The 14,273-nt window shown below is 51.0% G+C and overlaps 1 protein-coding gene across 1 annotated transcript in view; it reads left to right on the top strand.

Moving 5' to 3' along the window:
- Window positions 1-14,273, top strand: part of LOC119971561 (lysosomal acid phosphatase-like) — a 153,603-nt gene that overhangs the window by 54,126 nt on the left and 85,204 nt on the right. The window contains exons 4-5 of the mRNA XM_038807253.1: window positions 5,932-6,084; window positions 6,274-6,372. Of these exons, the coding sequence (XP_038663181.1) occupies window positions 5,932-6,084; window positions 6,274-6,372 (252 nt within the window). The remainder of the gene's footprint in view (window positions 1-5,931; window positions 6,085-6,273; window positions 6,373-14,273) is intronic.

The raw sequence follows: 14,273 nt of genomic DNA, 5'->3' as shown, positions 1-14,273 counted from the left end.
CTCTGGGCTACCAAGGAGGCAAAGGCCAAGACGTCAGCCTCTTTCGCCCCCTGGACCCCCGGGTCTTCCGACACTCCAAAAATCACCACCTCTGGACTCGGCACCACCCTCGTTTTTAGTACCGTGGGCATGACATCAGCAAATCCCTCCCTGTATCCCCTAAGCTTCGGGCATTCCCAAAACATATGGACATGTTTTGCGGGCCCTCCTGTACACCTCGCACACCTGTCTTCCACCCCAAAAAAGCTACTCATCCGGGCCACCGTCATGTGTGCCCAGTGAACCACCTTGAATTGTATCAGGCTGAGACTGGCACATGATGAGGACGTGTTGACTCTGCTCAGAGCATCCTCCCACAGACCCGCCTCTTCCTCCCCTCCCAGATCATCTTCCCATTTACACTTTAGCTCACTAATCTGGGTTTCCTCTCACCCCATAAGTTCTTTATAGATTTCTGATACCTTCCCCTCCCCCACTCCCGTTCTATAAACTACCCTGTCCTGCATCCCCTGCGGCGGTAGAAGCGGAAAGGTCGAAACCTGCCTTCGCTCAAAATCCCTCACCTGCCGATATCAAAACCTATTCCCTCTCTGCAATTCAAATTTCTCCTCCAAATCCTCTAAACAGAGAAAGCTCCCGTCGATAAATAGATTCCCCAGCCTCTCAATCCCTGCTCTCTGCCAACTCCGAAACCCCCCATCCAACCTTCCCGGCACAAACCGGTGATTATCACAGATTGGAGCCCACGCTGACACTCCCTCCACTCCCATATGCTTCTTCCATTGCGCCCAAACTCTCGGAGCTGCCACTACCACCGGGCTTGTGGAGTACCAGGCCGGCGAGAACGGCAGAGGAGCCGATACCAAAGCCCCCACACTTGTGCCCTTGCACAATGCTGCCTCTACTCGCTCCCACATCGACCCCTCCCCCCGCTACCCACTTCCTGATCATGGCTATATTTGCCGCCCAGTAGTAGTTGCTAAATTTCGGCAGCGCCAGCGCACCTCCTCTCAGCTCCGCTCCAGCAGCACCTTCTTTACTCGCGGGGTGTTACCCGCCCACACAAACCCAGAGATCACCCTATTCACCCGCTTAAAAAAGGCCTTTGCTATAAAAATAGGGAGGCACTGGAAAACAAACATAAATCTTGGGAGAACCGTCATTTCTCCAGTCTGAACCCTCCCCGCCAGTGACAACGGGAGCATATCCCACCTCCGAAAGTCCTCCTTCATTTGTTCAAGTAACTGGGCCACATTTAATTCATGTAGCTGCTCCCATCCCCGTGACACCTGAATTCCCAAGTATTGAAAACTCCCTCCCACGACTTTAAACGGCAGCTCCCCCAGTCTCCTCTCCTGCTCCCTCGCCAGGATCACAGAAACCTCACTCTTACCCATATTCAATTTGTACCCAAGAACTTCCCCTAAGATCCGCATAATCCCCCCCCCCCCCCCCCCCCCCCCCAAACTAGCCCTTTCCAGTCCTTTGACTCTCTTGGCGCCATCGCCAATGGCTCTATGGCCAAAGCAAACAACAGTGGGGAGAGGGGACATCCTTGCCTTGTCCCCCGGTTCAGTCTAAAGTAGCCCAAACTCACCCGGTTCATCCGCACACTCGTCACCGGTGCCTGGTACAGCAACCAAACCCAGTCAATAAAGCCCTGCCCAAACCCAAACAATCCCAGGACCTCCCACAAATAATTCCATTCCACCCGGCCGAAAGCCTTTTCCGTGTCCATAGCGACCACTACCTCCGCCTCCCTCCCCTCGGTGGGCATCATGATCACATTTAGGAGCCTTCTAACATTGGCCGTTAGCTGCCTGCCTTTACCAAACCCCATCTGGTCTTCCTGTATCATCGCCAGAGCACAGTCCCTCTATCCTTGAGGCCAAAACTTTGGCCAACAATTTGTCATCAACATTTAGTAGGGAGATTGGCCTGTGACCAATCGGCAGGAGAATGGGGATGAGAAAATATCAGCCATGATTGAATGGCGGAGCAAACTCGATGGGCTTCTGTCCTTCCCATTTCCTATCTCCCTGGCCACCTCCCTCTTCCTTAGCTAGTGTGCTAACATCCTCCTGGCCTTCTCACCCTACTCATATATCCCCCCCCTCCCCCTCCCCCTTCGCCTTCCTCATCTGCCCCACCGCCTTTCCTGTGGATAGCAGACCAAACTCCATCTGCAACTTCTGCCGCTCCTTCAACAGCCCCGCCTCCGGAGCTTCAGAATACCTCCTATCCACCTGGCGAATCACCCTAACTAGCCTATCCATCTCTGCCCGCTCCACCTTCTTCCTATGAGCCCGTATTGAGATCAGCTCCCCCCTAACCACTGACATCAACGCTTCCCACACCGTTGCTGCCGAAACTTCCCCTGTATCATTTATCTGCAAATAATTCTGTATGGCCTCCCTCACCCGCCACACACCCCCCTCATCTGCTAACAGTCCTATATCCAACCTCCATTGCGGGGGCTGCCCCCCCCCCCCAGCGAAGCCCTGTTTAAAATGAAAACAAATCAATCCGGGAGTACACTTTGTGAACATGGGAGAAAAAAGAAAACTCCTTCGCTCTTGGCCGTCCAAACCTCCATGGGTCTACCCCCCTCCCCCCATCTGTTCCACAATCCTGTTGTCTCCTGGAGCCAGTCTACAGCTCGTGTCCCGTGTCTCCTCATGCCTGCCCTCGGGTGCCCACCGTCCTCGACCTCCAATTTTTCTCCCAGCGCCAGTCCCTCCCCTGACGAGCGAGCAGAACAATTCCCCCCACTAACAAAACAACAATCCCAACCCCCCATATCAAACTAGTCACCTGCTCGCCCCCCCCCATTGAGCTTCCGTGAGCTAGTCCGCCGAGGTAGCCTGGTAGCCCCCGCCCATGGCGCCAAGCATCCTACCCCCCACTGTCGTCCCCCCCCCCCGCTCAAACATACATATGCAAAACATAACAATCCCCAACAAACACAAAGAAGAAAATTCCACAAGAACAAAGTTAACCCGCACACAAAATTGAGCCACGGCCCAAAAGCTGGTACAAAAACACTACATACATAGTCCATGTTTTCTTGGACTGCAGGCTCCACTCTCTTCTTTGCCCAACAATCTCTTCTTTTCGGACCACTTCTGGTCCACGTCTCCATAAACTGGTGGGGGATTCCTCCTCTCTGCCTCATTCGCTCCCAAGTTCAATTCTTCCATCACCTGCCAGTCCCCTGTCCTTCACAAAGTTCATTGACTCATCCGGCGATCCAAAATAAAGTTCTTGACCCATATAAGTGACCCACAAACGACCTGGGGACAACATGCCGAACTTCACCCCCTTCTTGATGAGGGCCGATTTAACTTCATTGAAGCTCGCCCTTCTTATGGCCAGTTCGCACCCAAGTCCTGGTAAATGCGCAGCTCTTTATCTTCCCATTTACAGCTCCTCATCTGCCTGGCCCACCTCAAGATCTGTTGCTTATCTAGGAATCGGTGCATTCGTACCACCATCACCCTTGGTGGATAAAGAAATGGCTGGGCAACAGGAGACAGAGAGTAGTGGTGGAAGGGAGTGTCACAAAATGGAGACGGGTGACTAGTGGTGTTCCACAGGGATCCGTGCTCGGACCACTGTTGTTTGTGATCTACATAAATGACCTGGAGGAAGGTATAGGTGGTCTGATTACCAAGTTTGCAGATGATACTAAGATTGGTGGAGTTGCAGATAGCGAGGAGGACTGTCAGAGGATACAACAAAATATAGATAGATTGGAGAGTTGGGCAGAGAAATGGCAGATGGAGTTCAATCCAGGCAAATGCGAGGTGATGCATTTTGGAAGATCAAATTCAAGAGCGGACTATATGGTCAATGGAAGGGTCTTGGGGAAAATTGATGTGCAGAGAGATCTGGGAGTTCAGGTCCATTGTACCCTGAAGGTGGCAACGCAGGTTGATAGAGTGGTCAAGAAGGCATACAGCATGCTTGCCTTCATCGGACGGGGTATTGAGTACAAGAGTCAGCAGGTCATGTTACAGTTGTATAGGACTTTGGTTCGGCCACATTTGGAATACTGCGTGCAGTTCTGGTCGCCACATTACCAGAAGGATGTGGATGCTTTGGAGAGGGTGCAGAGGAGGTTCACCAGGATGTTGCCTGGTATGGAGGGTGCTAGCTATGAAGAAAGGTTGAGTAGATTAGGATTGTTTTCGTTGGAAAGATGGAGGTTGAGGGGGGACCTGATTGAGGTCTACAAAATTATGAGAAGTATGGACAGGGTGGATAGCAACAAGCTTTTCCCAAGAGTGGGGGTGTCAGTTACAAGGGGTCACGATTTCAAGGTGAGGGGGGAAAGTTTAAGGGAGATGTGCGTGGAAAGTTTTTTACACAGAGGGTGGTGGGTGCCTGGAACGCTTTACCAGCGGAGGTGGTAGAGGCGGGCATGATAGCATCATTTAAGATGCATCTGGACAGGTATATGAACGGGTGGGGAACAGAGGGAAGTAGACCTTGGAAAATAGGCGACAGGTTTAGATAAAGGATCTGGATCGGCGCAGGTTGGGAGGGCCGAAGGGCCTGTTCCTGTGCTGTAATTTTCTTTGTTCTTGGCGACTCATTTATCCGCGGCTTCCTCGTCAGTGCTCTGTGTGCCATGTCCACTTCCTAGGGCCAAGCAAACTCATCTTCGCCAAGCAGCTTCTCGAGCTTACGTGCCACATATACCCCTGCGATGGCTCCCTCAATGCCCCGGAGGCCAACGATCCTCAAATTCTGCCTGCGCGACTTGTTCTCCAAATACTCCACCTTCTCCTGCAGCCTTTTCTGATGGTCCGTCATCAGATCCATCGCTATTACCATCGCAGGTAGCTGGTCCTCGTGCTCAGCTTCTGGATTGCCAGGCCCTGGGCATTCAACCTTTGTTCCACCCGATCAATCCCTGTCTTAATTGGGTCCAGGTACTCCTGTCTTTGCTTACCGAAACTCTGTGGAATTCCTGGAGGAATTTCACCAGCTGCTTCGTTGACCACTGGGCCGGCAATCTCAGCTCCTCAACCTCCGCCATGTTTTCCTGGGCTGCAGGCTCCACTCTCTTCATTGCCCAACAATCTCTTCTTTTCAGACCACTTTTGGTCCACGTCTCCATAAACTTTTTTTACATAGAATTTACAGTGCAGAGGGAGGCCATTCGGCCCATCGAGTCTGCACCGGCTCTTGGAAAGAGCACCCTACCCAAGGTCAACACCCCCACCCTATCCCCACAACCCAGTAACCCCACCCAACACTAAGGGCAATTTTGGACACTAAGGGCAATTTTGGACACTAAGGGCAATTTATCATGGCCAATCCACCTAACCCTGCACATCTTTGGACTGTGGGAGGAAACCGGAGCACCCGGAGGAAACCCACGCACACACGGGGAGGATGTGCAGACTCCGCACAGACAGTGACCCAAGCCGGAATCGAACCTGGGACCCTGGAGCTGTGAAGCGATTGTGCTATCCACAATGCTACCATGCTGGTACTGATGCTACCATAAACTGGTGGGGGTTCCTCCTCTCTGCCTCACCAGTCTCCAATTTTACCGGTCAAATCCCCCATACGTCGGGAGGAAAGGTCCCAAAAGTCCACCATGAGCGGGAGCTACAAAATAAGTGACCTCTCACTCCATGGCCGCCACCGGAAGTCACAATTTTAAACACCTTCATCAAACCTCCTCTTGACCTCCTATCCTTTCAGGCGAACATGCCCATTCTCTAGTTTGCCCAAGGAAGTGGCGCTGGGCATTCTCCTTGCACCTTAAGGAATGATGCTCCAGTGACTATGTTGGGTTGGGGATTGACAATTAAGAAACACCATACCACTGGTGGGATTGCTGCTCCCGTACCTGACAGCTGCGACACCGTGAGAACATATCTGATGCCTTTTAACCTTTTTTTCTCTCCACTGTAGATCTATGTTCGGAGTACGGATATCGACCGAACTCTAATGAGTGCTCAGTCAGATCTTGCCGGTCTCTACCCTCCACACGGACGCCAGATCTTCAATCCTGACCTGAAGTGGCAGCCAATTCCCGTGCATACTGTGCCTGTGAAAGATGAAAAGGTAAGTACCCATAATGATGAGAGTGCATGGAGAACAGTGCCTTTTCTTGTATCACTGAGCTCCCTACCTCCCGGGGCAGGGTTTGACATTATAATCTGGCTTGATCCAGTGTCTCCTTTGATTTATTGTGGCACCCTAGTTGAGCTGTTTTCACCAAATGCCTAGTGAAAGCTATGTGTGTTGTTTCAGTTTCTCAAGTTCCCGATACCAAATTGCCCTCGCTATGAAAAACTACTGGAGGAGTCAAGGAACAGCAAAACAGTTCAGGATAAAGTGAAGGAAAGTCAGGCAAGTGTCAAGAACCTGTCATTAATGTTTGTTTTTGCGCCCGCACGGGTCTGTGTGTGCGCCCGTGTGGGTTTGTGTATGCCCGCGGGTCTGTGTGCCGTGTGTGTGGGTGTGCGCGCGTGCGCGCCTGCTCGTGTCTGTATTTCCACAGGTGTGTGTGAAGTTTTGCAACTATATTTTCATTTATGCAGCATCTTTCACGACCTCATACATCCTTAAAAGCATTACAGCCAATGAAGTATGTTTGAATACACTCCGTATGTTTCACCTTATGTCTATGTATTTACATTGTGTATTTATCTTATGTCCTATGTTTTTCATGTATGGAATGATCTGTCTGGACTGTACGCAGAACAATACTTTTCATTGTACCTCAGTACACATGATAATAAACCCAAATCCAAGTGTGATGTAGGAACCTTGTCAAGATAGAAAGTTGCCAATGTCATGTTAAAGTGCCTTTAAGAATTGAACGTTTAAGAAATGTACCTTTAAGAAATGAAGCTGATCATATTACTGAAGTGATGTCACAGGGCTGAGCTCACTTCTGCTTTTGGGTCTTTTAGTTTTCAGTTTGAGGCAGCAGCTTGGGTGTGACTGTGAGCTGCATTGCTGGTGATCTCTGCCATGAAGGACTATCTCTTAATCCTTTGGTGAAATTGGAATTGTAAAAAGGTCTCAATATTGAATATAAATCTAATGTGCTTCTGTTTGAAGGATTTGTTAAGTCTTCTGGATGTGTAAAGGAACAGTTTGCAGGATTGGGTAGTGTATTATTTTCAGGGTTATCTTTGAAGTAAGGGATATTAAGAGATCCAATGTTTATTTAAAAGGTTAATTTGAGTTCATGGAATAAACATTGTTTTGTTTTAAAAACCACATGTCCATAATTGTAATACTACACCTGGGGAGCAAGCCGTGTGTTTCAAAAGCAACAATCCATTAAAGCAGGGTGGGGGGGGGGTTGGTTAGACTCCATGATACATTTTGGGGTTCTGAAAACACCTCTCCCATAACACCACAAACAGCAACGTCATCGATGAACAGGCCATATGTTTTAGTGATGTTGGTTGAAGCACAAATACTGTCCAAAATCTTTGAAAGGTGACATGGAAAAAAGATGGAACTATGATACGCTGGATATATGCCGTGATGCTTTCGAAACCGTTTTCTGGAGGTCAGGGGAAACAGTTCCTTTTTAAAATGTTACATTCTTACAGCCAGTGTGTGTCTATGGGAGGAATTGATGGCTGCCAGTTCCTAGCTCCCATATCAGCTGATGCCGGCAGGTTTTGAATTCCTGAAGAAACAAAGACTCGGTCTTTCTTATCAGCTGTCCAGCAACGAGGTCTCAACTAGCTTTGCATATCTGAAAAATGTCACTAGATCATTGGGGATAATATGGCCATGGCTCCTAATACACAGAATGTTTCATAATGTTGTTTATACGAGCAGCACGGTAGCAGAGTAGTTAGCACTGCTGCCTCACAACGCCAGAGACACGGATTCAATTCCGGCATTGGGTGACAGTGTGGAGTTACTATGTTCTCCCCGTTTATTTGTGGGTTTCCTCCGGGTCCTCCGGTTTCCACCCACAGTCCAAAGACACACTCTCGTGCACACTCCCTCTCTCTCTCGCGGTCCCTCTCGCACACGTGCGCTCCTCTCGCACGTGCGCTCCTCTCGCACGTGCTCCCTCTCTCTCGTGCGCGCTCCCTCTCTCTCGTGCGCGCACCCTCTCTCGTGCGCGCTCCCTCTCTCTCGTGCGCGCTCCCTCTCTCTCGTGCGCGCTCCCTCTCTCTCGTGCGCGCTCCCTCTCTCTCGTGCGCGCTCCCTCTCTCTCGTGCGCGCTCCCTCTCTCGTGCGCGCTCCTTCTCTCTCGTGCGCGCTCCCTCTCTCTCGTGCGCGCTCCCTCTCTCTCGTGCGCGCTCCCTCTCTCTCGTGCGCGCTCCCGCTCTCTCGTGCGCGCTCCCTCTCTCTCGTGCGCGCTCCCTCTCTCTCGTGCGCGCTCCCTCTCTCTCGTGCGCGCTCCCTCTCTCTCGCGCGTGCTCCCTCTCTCTCGCGCGCGCTCCCTCTCTCTCGCGCGCGCTCCCTCTCTCTCGCGCGCGCTCCCTCTCTCTCGCGCGCGCTCCCTCTCTCTCGCGCGTGCTCCCTCTCTCTCGCGCGCGCTCCCTCTCTCTCGCGCGCGCGCTCCCTCTCTCTCGCGCGCGCGCTCCCTCTCTCTCGCGCGCGCTCCCTCTCTCTCGCGCGCGCTCCCTCTCTCTCGCGCGCGCTCCCTCTCTCTCGCGCGCGCTCCCTCTCTCTCTCTCTCGAGGTCCCTCTCGCACACGTGCGCTCCCTCTCGCGCGCGCTCCCTCTCTCTCGTGCGCGCTCCCTCTCTCTCGCGTGCACTCCCTCTCACGCGCGCTCCCTCTCTCTCGCGCACGCTCCCTCTCTCTCGCGCACGCTCCCTCTCTCTCGCGCGCGCTCCCTCTCTCTCGCGCGCGCTCCCTCTCTCTCGCGCGCGCTCCCTCTCTCTCGCGCGCGCTCCCTCTCTCTCGCGCGCGCTCCCTCTCTCTCGCGCGCGCTCCCTCTCTCTCGCGCGCGCTCCCTCTCTCTCGCGCGCGCTCCCTCTCTCTCGCGCACGCTCCCTCACGCACACGTGCGCTCCCTCTCGCGTGCGCTCCCTCCCTCTCGCGCGCGCTCCCTCCCTCTCGCGTGCGCTCCCTCTCTCTCGTGCTCTCTCTCGCGCACGCTCCCTCTCTCTCGCGCGCGCTCCCTCTCATGCGCGCTCCCTCTCTCTCGCGCGCGCTCCCTCTCACTTGCGCGCGCTCCCTCTCTCTCGTGCGCGCTCCCTCTCTCTCGTGCGCGCTCCCTCTCTCTCGTGCGCGCTCCCTCTCTCTCGTGCTCTCTCTCGCGCACGCTCCCTCTCTCTCGCGCGCGCTCCCTCTCATGCGCGCTCCCTCTCTCTCGCGCGCGCTCCCTCTCACTTGCGCGCGCTCCCTCTCTCGTGCGCGCTCCCTCTCTCTCGTGCGCGCTCCCTCTCTCTCGTGCGCGCTCCCTCTCTCTCGTGCGCGCTCCCTCTCTCTCGTGCGCGCTCCCTCTCTCTCGTGCGCGCTCCCTCTCTCTCGTGCGCGCTCCCTCTCTCGCGCGCGCTCCCTCTCTCTCTCGCGCTCCCTCTCTCTCTCGCGCTCCCTCTCTCTCTCGCGCTCCCTCTCTCTCTCGCGCTCCCTCTCTCTCGCGCGCGCTCCCTCTCTCTCGCGCGCGCTCCCTCTCTCTCGCGCGCGCTCCCTCTCTCTCGCGTGCACTCCCTCTCTCTCGCGCTCCCTCGAGAGTCAGAAATTACAATTTGGAAATTTTAAATAGTATATTAAAATATTTATTGACAAATAAAAATAAAACTTAAAGACCCAAAATTTCATTTACACAGTTGACAGTGGTATTGCGAACATGTCTCCCAAAACTTCTACTTGGTTATGCTCACAAATAAACACCTCTTAAATCTATAAAAATTCCAGTGATATTACCAAAAGGTACCCACTATTGCTTAAGGGAAGATATATCACAGGGGTTCTTTCTGCTGTGGATAATTCCAAAAGCTTTAGAAAGAAACCTGCTTCTGAAAACAACAGACATTCTGGGCTGGCTGCGAACGGCTCACAGATCTTGTTCCAGCACAGAGCTCGCTTCAGGTCATGACCACTCCACGACACAGCTCCCGGCCTCTCTTTAAATATGTTGTTTCTGTTTCATCTTGAAACCACTAAGTGTCTTCAAATTACAAAAATCTTTAATGTTCTCTATTGCCCCACTCTTGGGTTAAGTAAAATTTAAGGACCTTTCCCAAGTTTACTTCTGACCTTCCCCAAGTTGTGAAATATTTTGGTTCCCTTTGAAATTTGCTAACTAAAATCATATCTATCTCACCTGTCATCAATGCAAATTCTAACCCATGTCTCATTTACCTGTAGAGCCTCCAGCTTGGCTCCATTCACTTCATGCACGCACTCACACACACGCACATACACATTTGCGCCTGCTTCCCAAAATAGCAAAGTAGACCCGAAGAATATTTTTAAAATAACGTTCTCTTCATGCCGTCACACTTGCGGTAAAATGAACCGTCATACCTGTAAGAAGATGGCTTTATTTTTCTCAGTTATTTTTGGCATTACTTACTATATTCATCAATACAAACGAGACTTGCATCATGGAGTACATGCATTAAACATGCCAATATGCCCAAGTCTTTGCTTTATTAAAATAGAGTTTATTCCATTCTCCATGTTCCAAATGTCCAATCTCCTTTGAACTTTAAATTCTTGACATGTATCTGCAATGAAATGTTCTCGACCAGCCACATGTATAATTTGTAAATTAAACATTGCAGTCTGGAATTCTGGTTTTGAAACGTTTCCAAAGAATTTCAAAGGGTTATGCTCTGTATAAGTAATTGAAGAATTGCTTGCAACAGAGGTCTTGAAATGCTACGAATCTAACACCTGGGGCAGGATTCTCCATCTCGCGGCAGAGTGTCCACGCCATCGTAAACGCCGTCGCGTTTTACGATGTCGTGAACGGGACGCATCCAGGAGTAATTCTGGCCCCTACAGGTTCACGCCACTCCAGCTGCCGATCCTGGCGTGAACTGTGCGCCGCGGGATCCGTGCAGGAGCAGTGGAGCCGGCGTCAACGCACGCATTCGTGGTGGCCTCCTTCAACGCACCGACCTCGACACAACATGGCGCAGGGGTACAGGGGCCGGCGCGTAGGAAAAGAGGCCAAGGGACAGAGAGGCCGGCCCGCATCGGAGGCCCCCTCTGGGTCGGAGCCCCCCTCCCCCCAAGGCTGCCACCCGACTCTTGCACACACACTTCCCACCGGCTGCGAGCAGGTGTGGATGGCGCCTCCGGGACTCAGTGTGAATCGGCGGATGGGCCGCATAGAACGACCCACGACCGGCACTGCGTCAAACACGCCAGTGCCAATGGCACCAATTTTCCGCTCTGGAGAATCACGTGCTGGCATTGGGGCGATGTGGCCTGGTCGCAGGATTCTCCGGCCCGGCCCCGGAGAAATAAGTCCCAGACTTACAATTTACTTTTCAATGGTGAAACCTCTTCTGATATACATTCAACTTCTGTGAGAAGTATCTTGCTGGCTTTTCAATTTTAGGTTCATCATCTTCGACCACAAGACGATTTGACGTAGAAACAGAATTAGACCACTCGGCCCATTGAGTCTCTTCTGCCATTTGATCATGGCTGATATGTTTCTCACCCCCATTCTCCTCCCTTCTACCCATAATCCCTGATCCCCTTATTAATCAGGAACCTATCTATCTATGTCTTAAAGACACTCGGTTATTTGGCCTCCATAGCCTTCTGCAGCATATCAGTTCCACAGATTCACCACCCACTGGTTAAAGAAATATCTCCTCATTTCAGTTTGAAAGGATCATCCCTTAAGTCTGAGGCTGTGCCCTCGGGTTCTAATCTCTCCTACTAGTGGAAAACATTTTCTCCATGTCCACTCTAGTCCGCTCAGTATTCTGTAGGTTTCAATGAAATCCACCCCCCTCATCCTTGTGAACTCCATCTTGTAATAATACAAATCAGTTGCCAATTTCAAGAGCTTTGTATAATTAATTAGGTGCTGCGAGAGCCAGTGCAGTGTTCAGCACAGTTTTCAAACGGCCGAATGCCTTCTGACACTCCGGTGCTCATTGACATTTTCTTCTTTTTAATAGTTCAGTCAATGGAGCAGTCAAATGCTCATTATCTGCTCTGCCTTTATCACTTGCTGTGGTATCTTAAATGCTTTCTGGCTAACTCACAGGTTTGGCTCAATCTTTCTCTGAATTTTGTCATAGAATCAGAATCCCACAGTGTAGAAAGAGGCCATTTGGCCCATCGAGTCTGCACTGACTCTTCGAAAGAGCACCCTACCCATGTCCACTCCCCCATCCACTCCACCCTATCCCAGTAACCCCATAACTAACTTGCGCATCCCTAGACACTTAAGGGGCAATTTAGCATGGCCAAACCACCTAACCTGTGCACTTTTGGACTGTGGGAGGAAACCGGAGCACCCGGAAGAACACCATGCAGGCATGGGAAGAACATGCAAACTCCACACTAATAGATTGACGACACAGTGGTTAGCACTGCTGCTTCACGAGCTAGGGACTCCAGTTCAGTTCCAGCCTTCTGTCACTTCTGAGTGGACTCTGCTCCTGAGGTAGTCTCAGTGTTTCCTTACTGCTGTACCCTGGACATTCACTTTGTACGACACTGGCCCCATTTTCTCCATTATGATCCCAGGGACCCACCTCGAACCATCTCCGAAGTTCCTCACGTAGACCTGATTGCCTGTTTTGAATGTTCTTTCTGTTCTTGCAGAATCATAATTTCTTTTCTGGTTTTCTGGTTCTACCCTCCCCACCAAATTTGGGAATAGTTGGCTTAGTCTTGTACCAAGCCACCGTCCCATTAACAGTTCCATTTGTTGTGTGAGGAGTGATCCTCTAGTCAAATAAAAATCATGCCAGTTCGGTCTCTGGGTACCGTGGGTTGTTTCTTCATACCAGTTTTAAAAGTCTGCACTGTCCATTCGCCAGCCCATTTGACGCTGGGTGATAGATGCTATTCTGATGTGTCTGATGCCATCGGATAGCATGATTTTTTTGGAACTCACTGCAGTGAAGGCAGTGCTGTTATGGGAAACCAGAATTTCTGGTATTCTGTGCATGCAGAAACATTGTCGTAATTTCTCGTTTGTAGCCTGAGAGATAATGAAGCTCAAGCAGTGTATCTCCAATCATTTTGGGGGAGTGTGCATCTACCAGGATCAAAAGGCTGTGCGAAGTCCACGAGCTGTCAAGCCACTCACATGGATATAGGGGGGCTGAAGGTTTGTTTTTTGATGCTCCAGGCATAGATCGTGCCGTCTCATCAAGTTAATGATATCTTGAGTCGAGGCCAGGCCACCAGACGTAGCTCCTGGCGAGCATTTTCTTTTTCCATACTCCATGGTGGCCATTATATGGTTCCATAAGTTTTGGACGCCGCCCTGGGCGAGGGACAACTGCTCAGGATCCCCAGAGAATGATACTGTCCTCAACACGGAGCTCTTTTTTCTTAATGTGGAGATGCCGGCGTTGGACTGGGGTGAGCAGAGTAAGAAGTCTTACAACACCAGGTTAAAGTCCAACATGTTTGTTTCAAACACTAGCTTTCGGAGCACTACTCCTTCCTCAGGTGAATGTCTTTTTTCTTAGTCAGATGGAGTTTCATTTCTCCTGTGGATTATCCTCAGGTTCCATTATTCAGGATCATGTGCTTTAGTTTAAACATGATTGGATTTTTTTGCGTCTAAGCCTTAATTAGCCTGGCGAACACCGGCAAAGTGTCTAAACATATTTGGGTCATCGCGACCCCTTCTAATGATGGTAAAGGAACTGGATTTGTGGGGAGCGGGAGGGAACTCATCGCATTAGCTATCCAGGTTCCAGGGCGATATTCTAAAAGGTATTCATAAGCTGCAAGTAACAGGGCCCAACACTGTATCTAGGCCCAATACCATATCTGGGCCTAACACTGTATCTGGGTCTAACACTGTATCCGGGCAGAGATAATAGGGGGGGAATTATCCTCTTTTGAAAGTCCCAATAAGGGCTTGTGGTCGGTTACTACTGTGAAACACCTATCGCCAAGCCCTCTCTCAATTTGAGAATACCTCCACTCAGCATCCGAAAGGATCCTGGATGCGTATGCGTTAGGCCTTTCCATTCCGTCTTGCCAACTGTGTGAATGCATCATCCCAAACTTATAAGGTGAAGCATCACATGTCAAAACAAATTCCTGCCAATGGTCAAAATGGGCCAAAAAGGTGGAATGAAGAAATTGTTGTTTAACTTTATT

The sequence above is a fragment of the Scyliorhinus canicula genome, chromosome 9, assembly GCF_902713615.1.
Source record: "Scyliorhinus canicula chromosome 9, sScyCan1.1, whole genome shotgun sequence".
Lineage (NCBI taxonomy): Eukaryota > Metazoa > Chordata > Chondrichthyes > Carcharhiniformes > Scyliorhinidae > Scyliorhinus > Scyliorhinus canicula.
Note: the sequence above shows the minus strand (reverse complement) of the source record. Positions and strands in the feature narration are given on the sequence as shown.